The 17,680-nt window shown below is 36.8% G+C and overlaps 1 protein-coding gene across 1 annotated transcript in view; it reads left to right on the top strand.

The window, feature by feature from the left end:
* The window catches only part of LOC144342251 (cyclic nucleotide-gated channel rod photoreceptor subunit alpha-like), a 36,779-nt gene that overhangs the window by 8,535 nt on the left and 10,564 nt on the right, over nucleotides 1-17,680 (top strand). The window contains exons 4-11 of the mRNA XM_085494301.1: nucleotides 8,278-8,355; nucleotides 12,306-12,413; nucleotides 13,866-13,971; nucleotides 15,734-15,778; nucleotides 16,262-16,343; nucleotides 16,762-16,861; nucleotides 17,234-17,298; nucleotides 17,494-17,572. Coding sequence (XP_085350427.1) covers nucleotides 8,278-8,355; nucleotides 12,306-12,413; nucleotides 13,866-13,971; nucleotides 15,734-15,778; nucleotides 16,262-16,343; nucleotides 16,762-16,861; nucleotides 17,234-17,298; nucleotides 17,494-17,572 — 663 coding nt within the window. The remainder of the gene's footprint in view (nucleotides 1-8,277; nucleotides 8,356-12,305; nucleotides 12,414-13,865; nucleotides 13,972-15,733; nucleotides 15,779-16,261; nucleotides 16,344-16,761; nucleotides 16,862-17,233; nucleotides 17,299-17,493; nucleotides 17,573-17,680) is intronic.

Raw genomic sequence — 17,680 nt, 5'->3', positions numbered from 1 at the left:
TAGTTTCTTTAAGCGAGAAGTATGAAAATAGACTAGAAATCGACATACAATCGAGTTCTGCTTTTGGACATAGTCACGCGATTATATTGTTGCAACTTTTACCCAGTATTACGTTAACATTGTCCTGCTCGTTTGGAGCACAAGCATCAATTGTCGGAAATCTTCATAATTTCACGATGTATCTTTCTACTGATTTTTTTTTAATTTATCTGTATATTCTGTAGTCGTATATAGTATTTTTAAATTTCGAAAAATATAACTCAATTTGATTACATAGATTTAATATGTGTGTTGTAAAGTTCAACTTTTTTTTAAAAAAGGAGGTGTATATTTTGTTCAAGTTGATTATATTTACCAAAACTCTTCAACATGGTGTGAGAATACCTGCAAAAAAGAAATGCGACGATTGTATAAACGGATACAGATACGGCCTTTTTTCGAAACGATACATTTTATTGTGCTCAATGCTAGGGTGTATAATAATTAGAGGTACTTCTTGGCGCCTTATTATTTGTTGACCCCCGCAGCAAAAAACAACACCAGGTGAAAAAATATCGCGTGATGTGAGTCGAAAAACCAAAAATATTACCGCGCCTGAAACATTAGAACGCCGCGGATATCACCGTTTCTTATATAATAATTTGAGGTTATTCACGGAAAATACCGGGGATGATGTGTAGTATTTTGATAAGCAGTACTGTTATAAAATAACAAAATCAATACTGATTCGAGAAATGTCACACTTATGTCCGGTTTTCGCCGAGGATATCCTCGTTATCATACGTCCAATTGCACCAGTAAGGAAGTAGTAAAGCCAGAATCCAAGCAGCAGCGGACCCGGAGAGCATTATCTACGTAACGAGCCGCACACTTGTTTATTGTGGTCACTATTACATAAATATTTGATTCGAGAAATAAATCCAATAATATTCAACTTAACACAATTTGAATATGTTTTAAACTAGCTAATGTTGAATATTTTAATACTATTTTTCTGGGAAAATTGTATTCTGTATGTTAAAATCTGTATAAAATGTTGAATACGCACCCTGGTAAAATATCTACATTTGAAAATGGAATCGTCCGAGGGCGTTTCTATGGTATGTTGAACTATAAACAACGACGACATCTCACTGTGCGCACTTTTAGCGAAGATCCTTTGTCGAAAACAGAGTCGGGAATTTATTTCCGTTGTCAATATGATAATGTCCACCTATAGTTGCTAGAACGAGGATGCTATTTCAGGGTTTTACTTCGGTGTTATTGTTAGTCACGTGACCTGGTGCAAATATCGCGTTATAAGACCCTTTCTCAAACAAAACGAAAACGGTGGATATCACGGTTGCTTATTATTGTTAAATATTTTACATAAATTTAATTACAAGGTTTAATGGGTTTGTTTAATATAACAATAATATAGTTTTTAACTACTTTAAAACGTGTCAACAATCTGCATATCAATAATTTCAGGAGCGCCTCTTTCTATCAGTATATTTGATTTTTGACGACGAATTGATTGTGTTGTTTAGTTTGTATTCCCCTGTTGTGGTCAAACAACCACCCATGCTTTATTCTTCGTGACGCGCAGGGAATACTTTTAGGTCTGCTCGCTCTCCTGTCGTGATATTGCGTTGAACACTTCTGTTAAGGCGAAGAGCACGAGGATCAAGCACATTGCTTGTATGTACTTCAATACATAAATCTCTCGATACTCACGTTCTAACGTGCCGCTGGAGGGTTAGTGTCGATTTACGTTTTTTCATTGTAAATATGTGTCCAGGGTCAAAAAAAGATGCATTACTTATATTATAACATGTGATTAAAAAATGTTTTTTTCAAAGAAATCAGGTTACTTCTAGTTAATAATACATTGAAATATGAATATTTTGTTAGCGTTGTGACAGCGTATAACTCTCTCCGTCGATCATACAGTTCATGGGCCCGGGGCGAGTGACTTTTCGAACAAAAGGAATTGCCAAGCTTATCTAGTTTTAATACACGTTGAGCAGCTGACATACACGTACCTGAGATGAGATTCTAACATTCGCGTATAAGGCAACACAGTACGTGTTCCATCAGCTACATCATAATACATCACTGAGTATGAAATAGCCTCACAACTCTGGGCTTTTTGTAGTTGTCTTAACAAATCTATTTATCATTGGTCAACCTCATAAACGATTAGGCACCGGCGAATATGCATTAAATTATAGTCGAGTCCCAATCGGCGAAGTAAATTTAATGGATCTCGTTGTCGCCTTGATAGACAAAATACATTTCAAGATAACCCAGACTGGCTTTCCGACAAATCATTGTTTATATATTCATTGTTATTTGATTAGCTTGTCACCGTGCAAGCAACGAGTCACAGTTCATAAACGAGAAATGTCAGTCACCTAATCAAAAAGGTTAGATTAATATATGATTCCTAATTCACAAATTTCGTGGATATTATATTCATTTAGAATTATTTCTCAACACTGCTACAGTTTCGATTTTTGCAGACAAATGACACATGATGAGTTGTAATTATTAATCTTCTCTCGCGGGTTCTGTGTTGACAGCCGAGTGACTGATTCCGCGTGACATTATCATAAATATTCATCGGTAGTATCGCCTGTCACAACACCCACGTGCATTACAAACCTGGCTTGGGATATTTATGCGTCGGCACACACAATTTCAAGACAACATTATTAACACATTCTTAGATATTACCGATGATTAACGGCGGATTATGTCATCAAATAATGCTGCCTAATGGATGAAAAATTTAGAGATAATACAGTGGGTACTAATAATATATTATCGGGGGTGTCTGGTCATTGAACTCTGATAGATAACACAACAGACAACACATTTAAATACTTAAAATTTAAATAAATATTTTTACGATATTCTGCCATACTAAAATAATAATATAATAGGTTTTATTTTAATTTTATTCCTAGCAATTAATCCCGTTAATCACACAAGTGCCCTCTATAATAAGCATTCCAGCTAATCCTCTCAGATGTAGATTAACCTGTAGTTGGAATCATGTAGTTTCTTTTCAGATTTCGACAATTCTCGTTAAATTAATTACGGTCACTGAATCGAATGCGTAGTCTTGTTTATAAGCTTTCAAACATAAAGGAGTTGCATAAAAGAAAAAAAAGGATGATATTTCACACCATTGAATAATTAATACCTCCCTCTAAAAGTCAACTCGGCTGTCACTCGGAATTATTTAAGTCTTGTTTTTTCTACATTAAATATCATTGTTTATAATCTCGCAAATAAACGATAGTATCATCTTTATTGATTTTAGACTTCAGTAATGTGTCCTACAACAACAATACTAAGTAATAGTGGCCCACGACACAAATGTCTGTCTTTATGTCATGTACATAGTATTCGGTTTTATAATTATGAGTGAATTTGAAACGAACAGTCTTTCAAAGTGGAAGTTTATTCATAAGACTCGAATACAAAATAAAACATCACATGACAATAACTAGCGTCAAAATGAATATATAATAGCGTTTTGGGATTCAACATTATTCCTGATTGAAGTGAGCATTCAGCCAAATATCACGTAAACAGTTTCTACAGAAAAAAAAATCCATTTTAAATTACGTTTCAGAAACTCGATAATGAATTCTCTGTATAATTGCGCACATTCGATATTGTCCACACCTACATATTGGCCTGACAGTGAAAATGAATTTAATTTATTAGAACATAAAAATAATCATAAATGGTGATGAGATATTTGATATGTTTGTAAGATTTGATATTTGATGTTTTACGGTGCAGGAGCTCGTTACAGAGTAAGAGAGTTCTGAGAGCTCTAAAGGAAATCTCTTCAGGGAGAATGCAGATTTGTTATCATTTTAATCTCTGATATTTGTTCATTGTGGACCAGCTACGCAGTTTTCGGAGCTTGGGAATTTTCGTCAGATCGGAAAAAAATATCCAGAATGCAGTTTGACTTCAAGATATCTTAACCTCCATTGTGGTTTTATTATACACTCGACTTTATTGTTGAATTGTATCTGTCACTATAATTTCATAAAATTTATTAATAAAATGAAAGTAGCATAGACGTAGTTTTGACTAATAATTAGACTTCTACTACTTAGAGATAATGTAGTAATTAGGCGACAAACAGAACATGTGTGGTATAATCTTTTTTTTCAGAGTCGTTCATAGAACTTGCTTAACTAATCTGAGCTCTGTTTGAAATGAATTTGACTAATGGTTGGAACTCGTCTGCAGTGGCTCGCAAGGTTGGCACATAATCTCTGATTCTAACCTTTGGGTATGATAGTCCATATTGGTCTGAACCAATACATTCCCAGCCACTGCAGATCAGTATAATGGTTGCGTGAATTCAGCTTCATAAGAATACGAATTGAAACACGTATAATATGTCTAGAATCAGTTCGACGTTACTTTCAAGAGTATGTCCAATTGGCTAACATATTCTGACCAATCAGAGAACAGCTAGTTTGTTGAAAGTTTTTTTTTCAGCGTATCAAATATTGCCTTGTATATATGCCTCGACCCAAATGAAATATGCCACGTGCTGTTCACGTGCTATTTTCCTCATTGATATCGCGTACAATTTCTGTATTCCATTTAATTGTTATGGGCCTAACTATCTACGGGCGCCATTTTGAAGACCCCGTCAGAATATTCTGTGTGACTACGGCGTACCACCTGTGAACAAGGATGATATAAGCCCTCCAGTAAGAAAAAATAATGCATACAAGTCTTTCACTGGCACAGTTATGAGGTATTCAAAAACGGGCAGTGATGTATTATCCAGCCATGGAAACTCCACGGTGGTTCATTTTTTGAAATGAAATTTTAAATACAGAAACTGATGTACTGATGTTACGAACAGTTTCAGGGAATACATTCAATACTCATAGAGACTGCATTTGCATGATGTATTGAATGACCCACGTGTTGAAGTGAAACAGGAATCGGTGTGGATTGCAATCATAAAATGGTCCATGTGGAGCAAATGTAGCATGGCTGCTCAATAAGGTGTTTGTACTAATTGGTGGCTATTAATTTTCACGAATTGTCTGTGCAAATTATTATTAGTACTATTAATGTTAGTGTTAATAATTATAATAAAGGTTAGGGTAAAAGCATAGTCATGTGACTATTCATACCATTATACGTAGTAAATATATGCGAGTCAAGTGCATGTATCAATGGAGTCATGAGATTGCTATCAATGATGTCAATGAGATATCTAAAAATATTCACAAATTCAATATTTGCCTTAAAAAAAACTCTTGAGAGATGTCAACTTGAACGTGAAAGCAATCTGATTCAAAATATTACAGTTGATAGTTGACTGAAAACTCTACATATGCATACCTGAGATAAATTAAAGCGCGGTGGTCGTCGCGAAGCGCGTGTCCGAATTTCATGTAAGTAAACAATGAATTTTACACGCGTTGTACACGTCGCTATGAGTCCCATATCGAACAGGACGCGGCACGACGACTGCCGCCCTTTAAGAGGTTTACATTGGATTTATTATTGCAACTTTAACGCAGACTTTTACTATATAGAATACAACTATTTCATTGTATGTGAACTCTCGCGCGAAATTGCCGCCTTCCAATCAATTACGTTTCAGCAAATTTAGTTTTATGTTCTTAGCAAAATGAACGCTTGGACAAGCGTGATCATTTATTTTGTTTTGCTTCCCGCGTTTTATTCTCAACTATTTACCCAATGGAGCGTGTGAATACGTCACTTAAAATTAACGGAATATCGTAAGACAACTCCATACTCCTCTAGTTCTTTACAAATCAGTTACTTTATAGTGAGAATCGTCAGGGACTTAGAAGTGCCTGGAATAAGAGTGCACAAGAGACTAATAGTATTTTAACCAGGGGTGTTAATAAAAAAAAACGTTCAACGAGTACAATGTTCTAACCGCGAATCTATGTGCATGTTATAACATCCGCATTCACAATGATGTTACTTGTGAACTTCCATAGATTAAGAAATAATGCACAAAACAAATTAAGTATAAGTAAATCAATAAGGACGAAAACATAATTGGTATGTTTTGCAATAATACAACTTGGTAACAAGCCAGTCAATCAAATTAGATTATCAATTGGGTGAGAATCAGTGAATATCAGACGACAATGCTGAATAGGATGCTAATTTAACGTAAAATGATTTGGCGTTTATTCAATCTCCGCGTTTGACACCGTGACATTCTGAAAAATGGTCATTGTATTCATGCTTTACCTGAGTTGTTAGAAACCGGTCGCGATGATTCTCCGAGTCACAGACGAAGTCGATTATAACGGCAATTGGTCGCCATTTCACCGACTAATTTGAAAACAATTCACTGGTGTTATGAATTCCGCAAATTGGCTAGCCATGATGTGTATGTGACTGTCTTCAAGTTCTGCTCGGTCTTTGAATGGCATTGACGACGTATAGAGTAAGCGATTAAACGTCCTAAACCAATATACGAAGTGATTACTTTCGCGTGATTAAGCACCGCAAAGTATAAATTGAGAAATATCACCCATTCATAACGAGTTATTCGTTTTAGAAGTTTATTTATTTTTGAGAGGGAGTCTATTAAATTTGTGCGTGTGCCGGTCGTTCTACGGAATGTTCTAGAAATGTACACTGTTAATGAGAAATTTCAAATTAATGAAGAAAATGAAATGAAAACCTCTTGTTTCGACACTCAACATTTCACATCAATTTCGTTCGCAGCATCACTTACGTAAGAATAACGAGAATGGCGTCATGTTTGCTTCAAAGTACGTCGTGCCTCTCTCGAAATAAAGAATGCCTCTTCAATTTCTGACGGATTCGTGTATGGTGCTCTATTGACTGTTAGTATTCGATGGTTAATTTCCGGGTTGTTTCTATTGCCGCAAGCGGTTATAACGTATTATTTCCATCGTAAGACTATTATTATTGGATCGAGTATTGTAGGGAAAGGAATATATATGCGTATCGCTTCTACTAAAAAGTAATTCTTCACTTCAAGAACATGTTTAATAGACCAATGGCGTGTTTATAATGTGCGTGATAACCTGCTCGAGTTATTACACATCTACTCGCAGGTTCGTCCGAGGTTACGCTATAGTAGATTATTGTAACAATACATGTTGCGAACGAGGGTGAATAACACGAAGATTTCGATGACGTACGTGGACAAAACTATCACATACAGGTAATAATGGACCCCGGTATGTTTAGACTAATACACACATTGTTTGCATGTGTGTGTGCCCGAGTATTTATTCTCTGTGGCCTAACTTGCTGTGGCGTAAAAAAGAAAAGCGGGGAAACACGTTACAATAGCGTACAACAGTCTTAAAATATGAAAGCTTAGACTCTCTATGGGACAGTACCCTCCTGACTATTGCGTAACACTTGGCCCCGGCGTGAAAATATATGTGAGGACAGCCTAGAGATTGGACGGTCGTCACTCGGCGATCATTCGCAACGGGTTTGTAAGCGAATTACAAAGTAATTTTAACTTGTTTCAAAATAGATGTTCATGATATATATCGAATTTGTAGACAGTTATATCTATACAATCATGCTGTCTAAACTCGAGATATGCTGCTTTTCTCAAACACGTGGATACAAAGGTATATTGTTAGGACACTTAACTTGCCCAAAACTTGTCAATCATTGATGCTCAATTGCGTCGAGGTCATCAATAAATTAAAAAAAAATACACAAAAGATGGAAAAATAGATGAAAAAATAGACTCAAATGAAATATTACTTACTGCGAATAAACGAGTGAATTAGTGGCCGCCATATGTATGCCCCATTGCTAAAAAACACGCTGTTGTGAGCGTGTTAATTAATATATAAAGCCTAATTATTCCACACTGGATTTCATTTTCTTTTAAATTAATTAATTAATAATTTAGTTGATAGCAAAATGCGCAAAAATAAAAACCGGTTTATTTGCATAATGAATAATATAATGTCTAGTGAATATCGATGCAACATCAAGTGCACTCAGCAAAAATAAACCAAGTGAATATTTCACCTTCTGTGAGAGTAGCGCCCGGGGCATCGCCGGCGAAACTTTTCCCTGTGAACGGAACATCCATCGTCATAATGATGAAACGGATTACTCTAATTTGGCTAATAATAAACTCAATGCGGAGACCTGAGAGCGCCATTAAATGTTCATATCCACGTAATTACGCAACTCAGTATTAAATCAGTGAATTCTTGATTACTTCCTTGATTCTACTGTCTTCTACAGGGTCTGGTAACGATCGCTGTTGGCTACAATCTGTGGATGACCATAATGAGGATTGCATACCGCGAAATGAGAGAAGAGGTAAGTTCAAAGTAGGCACGTCTCTCTTGGTGTTCACCGCGTTCCCTCGTCACCACGCACCTAGATAGATCGAGGTCCATCTCTACACGATGGGCTTTCTTAATGAGCTGCTTATAGTCGTCGGGGATGAATGTTCGGGATATTATCTCCTGGTTGTTATTCACGTGTTACTCAATGGAACAGAATTTCAAGCGTATAATATATTTATTTCGAATAGGATGTTAGATGGCCCCGGGTAATGTTGTAATCATAGAATTGTTTTTCACGACGTCTTACGCAATTTGCAGATAGTATGGGGTTGTTGAATAACAAATTGAACTCAGGTGATGAAATGACTGCTGGCGATGATGATGCACCTTTCCAATAACAACGAGTTGCTGCCATGCATGCAAGAGTATCTTCGGGTAGTAAGATGCATTATTCTACCTTCATGCTATTTTGTTGTATGCGCGTTCCCGGTAGTTGACTGTCTTCTACCTCTACGATTCTAAGAGTAATGAATGGAAAATCACAAATTGCGCATGACGAGAAACACGGCTTCGCTAAAGCCTTCAATACCATTTGCGAATCACGAGAAATGAGGTCCTTATATCGAAGACGACGCGACGACCACCCTCCTTTATCAAGCACTAACAACGTATATAATGAGAATAGAGCAGAGCTTGAGATCATTGTGCCGGCAACTTCGCGTCACATTACAAGTTTTCATTTTGACAAATGACTTATACAGCAATTCAACATTAGCTCTTAACATCATTATTTTCCGTGTTTAAGAGCTCCCACGAGTGTGCAACAGAAACGAAAGGTATAAGCGTGCGTACATATGTGTGTATTGGTGTGTTATTTGTGAAATTTGAAACATTGCTCGCTCAAATAAATGCGAAATGGGGGTTCTACGTGATACCTACAAGTTTGGAACAGATTTTAGTAGACATGCATGCTGATTATATTAACATTATATTATATTTTTGCTAGGAAAATTCTGATGGCTATAACCAGGCCAATAATTCCCCAAACCTATCAAACCTGCACATTTTTAAAAAGCATTTATGTTTTTTCTAGTTCAATTGTAAACAAATTATGCCGCACAAGATTAGCAAACAAGCACAATGTGATCAACATAAAGACACTTTGCCCCTTACCCGCAAGTGAACAACTATCAAACATATTGATGGAGAGATATTATATAATGAAGCAAAAACAAATTTGAAGAAAAAAAAGGATACATTCAGTTTAAATCTAGATTTGATTAAAATATCGCGATTAATCTCGAAAGTACTCCCAATTCCCCCCCCCCACCACCACCACCACCAATTACTCATTGCACATTCGGTAACCCCCGTTTTGGAAACATCGTGTAGTACGCTCCGTCTCCATCTCCCCGTGCTAGCCCCACGTGCAAAGACATTGTGTCGATTTTCTGTGGAGTTATTCATCCATTCTCATAGACGTTTTATTTATTTCTGAGCGGCGTGACGTATCTCGATATTAACACATTGAAATTGTACTCATCCGTGCAGCGTATCACATATCAATCAGTTCGTCGTGTATTAGATGCGAGAACTGTTTTCCACTAAGCTCCACTGACAAATGTAATCTGAAACCATTCTCTGATAGCAAATTTACGGATACTGGATTTGCAAATTTACAAAAAGCAAATATCATGAGCAAAATGAATTGTTTCTGTAATTCGTACAATCACACAATGAGATGCAACCAGTTACTAGTACGTACAACCAATTCGACCATCGTATACGTGGTTTATTTATTTTTAATGTAATTTTTTTTTCGAAACTTATTATCCTCGGATGTATTATAAATATATTAAAACACCCATAATATGATTTTGTGGAAGTTGTTTGCGTCACCATGACTGCATTTGATCAAATATGTGTAGTTATAGGTAAATGCATTTCAGAAAATCATGAATGCAATTGCCATTGATTTATTCTTATTCTGACATGAATTCAAACATTCGTGGCCAACTAACGTTTATCGCTATATGAATTTGATACGCTTAATTTCCTCCGATGTCTCGTCGGTTTTGCGTGTCTTTACAAAAGAAAAAAATCTGCGCACAATGGGCTGCACAGTACATCATGTAGTTGACCGCAATGCAATATGAAATCGACATTTTTTTTTTATTTTTGTCTGACTATATATATTTGTGAATTAATCGTGAAATGGAACCCTGGTTTAAAAATCATATTGTATTAACGGATTACAGTTCATATTGTATTGCGCACTGAATCTTTTTAGTCGCAATGATCAATTATTTACACTGCCTTCGAAATGGTATTCCACGCGCCCGTATCGCCACTACAGTTATTAAACGGAAGTTTAGTCAATTGCTAAACTGTCTATCTGAATGTTGAGCGGCGAGCCTTGGACACAGAGAAATGGAAAACCACTCTACGCTCGTTGAGCAAGGCGAGGTCTCTCTGCGTTAGTAACGTGATTGCAATTAACTTAAGTAATGGCTCGTGATCTGTTTCTCGTCCTGATTTCTATTTGCAAATAGCGCGTCAAAATTAGTATACTGTTCAAGGATTCCCAAATAAACGCGGGATAACCACGGTTGAAAATGTCACTCCGTTCGAAATTGAGCGAGTATCTGCAAACTTATCGCAACGGGTGGGGCGTAATTTCAAATGGCAGCGTGTGAGTTTTAATCAATGTGCGAAGTATAAAGAGTGTTTGAAATGAAATAATATCGTTATTCAATCTGTTTCTGTCGCATCTACGTACGGATATCTAGTATAATGACAATTTAGCAAAATATTGGCGACTGTTTTTATTCCTTTTAAGTCGTTACGTTCCGTGACGTGACACATGACGTTTGTTACAATATTTGTAAAAAGAATGATTTATCTGTGACTAATTCCACGTCATAATTTGTTTCAAAAAAATTATAGTGCCTCGAAATACCAGTGATGTGACATGAATGACACTCCGACACGTTGCACGTCCCGAAAACGTCACAAGGGGGCGCTAATATATTCAGTTACATATTCAACTTTGGTGAAATGATGATTGATAAGGGGCTGTAGTTGGATAAGTCAGGTTTTTGTTTTTAATAACAGAAAAAAAGTCACTCGAAAAGCATTGTTTTGTTATTTCGATGTAAATATGTTTTCTTATACAATCTATTTTTAAGCTGAATGTTGCTAATATATATGGTGGACTCAGATATTTACTGTAAAATGGCTAATTTTCACTGGGTTTAAATTTCATTGATTTAGCATTTCAGGCATATTCAGTGATTTTTAAATTTACGATTTTATCATTGGAATAATGCGCTATTATTCATAAGCATGGAAATTAATTCATATCATTTTTTGCACCAGCTAGATGTATTAAGCTTCCTCACGTGTCTGCTGGGTTAAAATATGCAAATTATATCACGTGAAAGCTGAGTTGTACAGAGATTTACTTCGTCAATATTAGCCACGTTGAGTACTATTTCAGCAACTTACTAGTACCTCCAACTTTCCGTTTTTGATATGTGCATATATTGAATGGAATGTGTACGCTGGCCAAATTATTTTATTTCTGCATTCTTATAACAATAAATATGCAAAAAAGAATAAAAGAAAATTACGTCAATTTAACTTCTAGTAGCGTGATATAAGAACTGTACTGTTCGGCCAGTAATGCCATTAAACCAGACATGCATATATCGCGTACACTATAAGTGCAACGCTTGCCGTTGTCGCCTTTCATTAATTCCCGGTTGTCTATTCATTCTACTTATATTCTTCATATGTCAGGGGCGGATCTAGGATTCTGGAATGGGAGGGGGCGATAAGTTGGCCTAAGACCAAGTTCGCGAGCGCCGATTGCGCGAAGCCCTGTTGGTTGTTAAGAATAGGGGGCCGCGGCCCCCTCGGCCCCATCTAAATCCGCCAATGTATGTTGTGGCTGATCATTCTGTTCTCTCCTTGTAATAGGTTTTTTATCGTTCGATCTTCAGTACGTTGGACTTCATTTGTGACGTCGTCTACACTGTGGATATTTTCGTGCAGTTTAGAATCGGTTACCTTGAAGACGGCATTCTTGTAAGTGAAATCAGTTTACTATGATATCGTGTAATTATTCGTACACTGAAGAGGGCGCATTCCTTTTAGTGCGGGCAATCCGCGTCGACACTTTGTTATGGGTGCCATAAATATCGTGTTATCCTAAGAGAATTGAATTCGGGTGAGAAAAATAATTTGTTTAACCACCTTCGCTTAAATTTGCGTGATTTCCGGTGTTGTGGTATTTAAATACAAGTCGCATGGCAAATTACACAGATTCAAGAACTGTGATAATATAATGATACACTCCAAACACGTATGTATCGTATTATCAGCGCTCACCTCTCCCTCACAACCCCCAGATGACAAGTAACAATCGCCACCTCATTTGTTCACTTTCCATTCCAATCACTATAACATTAACCGCTGGCTGCGAATAAGTCTTTCATACAGGGATTAGAAAATCTGGGAATGAGCGCCAATTTGGTATTTAATCGTATCGTGAAAAGCTTCCGATCCTTTCATTTTCTATATGCCCGGGCAATTCTTTGCCCTTCGCGATGGTCGTTATAATGTCGTCGGCTGTCAGTGTTATAGAGACAACTCACAGAATTATCGAGAGATTTGTAACAGAGTAAAACCAAATTATTGACATCGTAGTGATGTTGAAATGTAATTAAATTCACAATGTAGTCACTTTGTAAGGATCCGTATGGGTTTCTTGGCGCGTGACTTACTAGTAGTTATCTGGACAGCACATGTTTTCTTAATCCAACTGTGAAAAAAACCTAGAAGGAAGTCCAAGCTAATTGATGTTCCTTTTTCTCTTTTCTTTATTTTTTTTTTATTTTCAACAAGACAATACATTACAAGTATTAAAAAAATCATAAAGTCACAAAAAGATAAGAAGAGTGATGGCATCTATTCAAAATATAACATACACGATTGGCATTTTTTAGCAAATTTATCAAAATATGGTTTACCTTTTATTTAACAATTCTTTAATATAAATAAGAAAAAGATGAAATGTAGGGTTGATTTTTATTACATCTACATTTATAAATAAAATATTTGGCATGGAATATTAATTCATTCAATAGTACATGTAGTTGATATTCAGAATAATGTGCCCATTATTCCAAATAATATATCTTTAACATGCCATGTCAGTTGTTCACCAGTAATAGCACTCCTCCACCATATTACATCATTCCAAAAAATATTTTTTTTCTTACGACAACAAGATGCAACAACAAATACATGATCTGAATACATATATTTGTTCTGTCATTTTTAATAGGAATGAATCACTCTCTCTGGTGAAAAGTATTGAAAAATCTCTATGATGTTTTTCAACCAGAACATCGTATTATGTTCTTCAATTTAGCCATCGGGTCACAGAAAAAAATTGTCGCCTGTCGTTTTCTTTTCAATATTCATTCAATATACCATATCTTCTTTTTATCTATTTGTTTGTCTTTTGTCCTACAGGTAAGAGATCATGTCAAGCTAAACGAAAATTACAGAAAGAAATTTCTCTTCAAGTTAGACTGTCTTTCGATTCTGCCACTGGGTTTGATCGCCCAGATGACAGCAGGTATGTATAGTCAGCGGGGAAACTCACAATCACTTTGAGTATTTATTAGTTGAAAAAATAGAAATTGATCTAAACTATTGTAAAACATTCTAAACTCACATTTTCCTTTGAAAACACGCTTTTTTGATAGTTAGGAATAATGTTATACTAAAGGGCGGCAGTCGTCGTGTCGCGTCTTGTTCGATATGGGACTCATAGTGACGTATATAACGCGTGTAAAATACATTGTTTATTTACATGAAATTCCAACACGCGCTGCGCGACGAACACCGCGCTTTAAGTATCATATATCATCTGATCGACGATTGGCAATACTTAACTTATATCGATCGCGAATCATCGCGACAGCCTATTTAACGTTTTGTGATGTATGATGTAATAATTTTGTATTTTGATATCGGGGTCTTAGATTGTGGCTTTGGAGGTGATTGCATGTTACGAAAATGATCTGACTCGGAGCGGCCTCGGCGAATTCGGTTAACTTCGTGTTACGGCGTATTCAAAGTCGATCAATCACGTGACATGTACTCTAACTTTACTTCTGAACAAGTTGTCACACAAACCATATAACAAAATGGCCGCTGGGTTATTTAGTATGTTTCTTGTGTATGAGCGGGGTAAATAACAGACATACAGTCGCCTATTTCGTCACATGTCAGAATGACAGTACTAAACAGTAATTTTATATTAGCGCTGATTCAGGATTTCGTATTTTCATCTGACGAATATGGGTCTCTAAATAGAATAATACATATAACAGATCGTGATCCAATTTTCGGGTATTGTCACACAAACCATATAACAAAATGGCCGCTGGGTTATTTAGTATGTTTCTTGTGTATGAGCGGGGTAAATAACAGACATACAGTAGTCTATTTCGTCACATGTCAGAATGACAGTACTAAACAGTAAATTTATATTAGCGCTAATTCAGTATTTCGTATTTTCATCTAACGAATATGGGTCTCTAAATAGAATAATACATATTTGTTATAATAACAGGTCGTGATCCAATCTTCGGGTGTTAATCTGACATGATCTCCGTTCCGTAGAATCAATCGTCATTCATCGACAAGCCTGAAAAACGCCGATGAAAAGTTATACCTTATACGAAAGCTGGGGGGGAAATTACACTCATCTTTGCCAATCAACATGGTGATGTCGGTTGCCGCTGCCTCAATGGTGGCCATAGTAACTGCATAGAAATTGAAATCCGCATCCCCGGAGGCAATTATAATCGTTTTCGCAACAATCGACGGACAAATGGGGGATAGCATGTCTAGAATATCTCCTGTCGCTCTCGATGACTGACTTTTTAGCCATGTGTTTATGTTTATTCAGACTATCACGCCCGTCGTCTTCTATTTCTATTACGTTTATCCTGTCTGCCACATCTTATAAGCTATTCAGCATTTCGTACGCAAGCTTCGTGTTTTCAGAGTTGACTGAAATAGAGTTATCTGCTGCGTGATTCAGTGCGTTTAAATAAAAAAAAACGCCAGGAAGTCGTATTATAGTAGCTTAAAGGAAAACAAATCCGTCTTTCCTATTTCACACTATCGCGTCGTGACTGCATTTACAAAAAAAGCGCGTATTCTACATGAATCTCTGCAATGTAACATACAAAACGAACGTGGCAAACAAAACGAAACATAGTTTCTGTAAGCTATACAAATTCATATAGGATTATCCAGAAATCGCATACACAATCATGCGGTTCTATTTTTTCTTTCTTTCAATTGTTACGTATTCTTTTATACAGCGGCTGCTAGCATGTTCACCTATGCAGATTGTGGCGTGGATTCTGGTGAGTGAATATACTATCCACAAATGATAATAGCAGATTTAATTCGTTATTAGCACGTGTTTCATAACATCTAGTCACATTTTATGCAATTGGTGGAAATGTTAACTCAATTCTTTAGCATGTAATACACGGCCAAAAACGTTCTAAAAAATGAATAGATTAAGGAGTTTATTTTCCACACTGTGACGCACAATTTTCATAGATTTTGTTTAGAAGAAAAAAAGTCAAAATAATTAATGATCACATTGTTTCAGTCATTCAAACGCATTTACAGCAGCGTTACGTTCCACCGATATTAAATCTCGAACTTAAATACTGGGTATTCGTTGCATGGATAGTCAATCCAAACACGCCCGTAAACCCCGGCGTATGTTGCCCCTCCCACCACGTAATGCTATGTCATTACAACCATGCAGGCGTTCTTTTTCTTGAATTCATGATTTCGTCTTGTTGTTTTTTTCTGTGTTTCTCAATGCATTGCAGATTCAGCGCTAATTCAAATTTTGCGACTTCCCCGGCTGTTGAAATTCTACACGATGTCAACATTCTTCCAAGTTACCGACAGGTACGAATGTTTTCGCAGTAAGTTTTGTATTATTCCTAATTGTATAAGTACGTCGTATTGTAAGGGGGGGATATTCGCTGCGTTTAAATTTATCAGATTTGTTGTGCCTAGGATATTCACTAGGTTTTAAATTCACTGGTTTGTGAATAAAACAATACATTTTGTTTTAAATCAGCGCGTTTTGCTGTCCGCGAAATAAGCGAAAATCAAACCTATCGAGTGATTTAGACCATGTCCTATGGAAGAGAACACACATGTATTTAAAAGACGGATTACTCCTATGGGGGTAATTTACAAGTCGTGCCACCGATAGCGGGCGCGCTGTAAACTACAGTTCTTTGACTTCATTAGTCGTAACCACAGTCCCTCTGTGTCGTAACCGAATAATAACACAATATCCGATCCTGTGATTTTACAGTCGTACAAGCAATCCAAACCGTCTCCGTGCCTTGAAGCTATCCCTCTACCTAGCTGTGGTCATTCATTGGATCGGTTGTTTCTATTACATGCTCTCCGAGGTGAGTTTCTGTCCAAGCAAGATAACACCACACTTTTCCAAACATGAGCACGGCGATGTGACGTCACCCATCCACGTGGGATGGGTGACGCCAAAGTTCAGAGTTCGCATTGACAGCCTTGATTGTGTCGGTCAGTCGTTCTCCATCATTTTAGAATAGATCAACAGATCATAGGTAGCACTTTGTCTCTGGAGTGCGCTTAAGTTTCGGTTTATTTTTATTACTCTCAAGAAGACATTTTCTCAGTGCTTCTGTTTCACGAGACCGTAAGCACCTTGCATTCAGCGTGACCTCTCTGACGCGGGGAAGTGCATACACACTGATGAATGTCAAAGTTTGCCATATTTTTTCCCGTTATTTTTTTTTTATCAGGCTGAAGGATTCGGCACAAACGAATGGGTCTACCCGGACACCCCAGAGGATCGAAAACTTTTAAGGTAAGTGTAGATTACACTCTGTAAAATACGAGTAAAATCCAACGCCGCAGTACCTTAACCGTAAGCATTTGAAACACGGTGTAACGCCTTATGCGAGTCCCTCTGTGATCTATAATTGCACATTCTTTTGTTTTTATTAAACGGATGGTGGCGCTGTTTCAGTTAGTTATTTCTTTTACTACTCTTCGCACACAGGAAGTACATACTCTGCTTCTATTGGTCTACAATGACACTGACAACCATAGGGGAGACAGCAGTGCCCCAAACCGATATCGTAAGTTTATCCTTCTTTTAAATACATGTGTGTTCTCTCCCTTTTCTCCTCACCTTGTCACAGCAAGTATATCCGGTCACTCTATTGGTCAGCTGTTACCTTGACAAC

Source organism: Saccoglossus kowalevskii, chromosome 2, assembly GCF_978046115.1.
Source record: "Saccoglossus kowalevskii chromosome 2, keSacKowa6.1, whole genome shotgun sequence".
NCBI lineage: Eukaryota > Metazoa > Hemichordata > Enteropneusta > Harrimaniidae > Saccoglossus > Saccoglossus kowalevskii.
The sequence above is the reverse complement of the archived record's forward strand: the minus strand, read 5'-3'. Positions and strand labels throughout refer to the sequence as shown.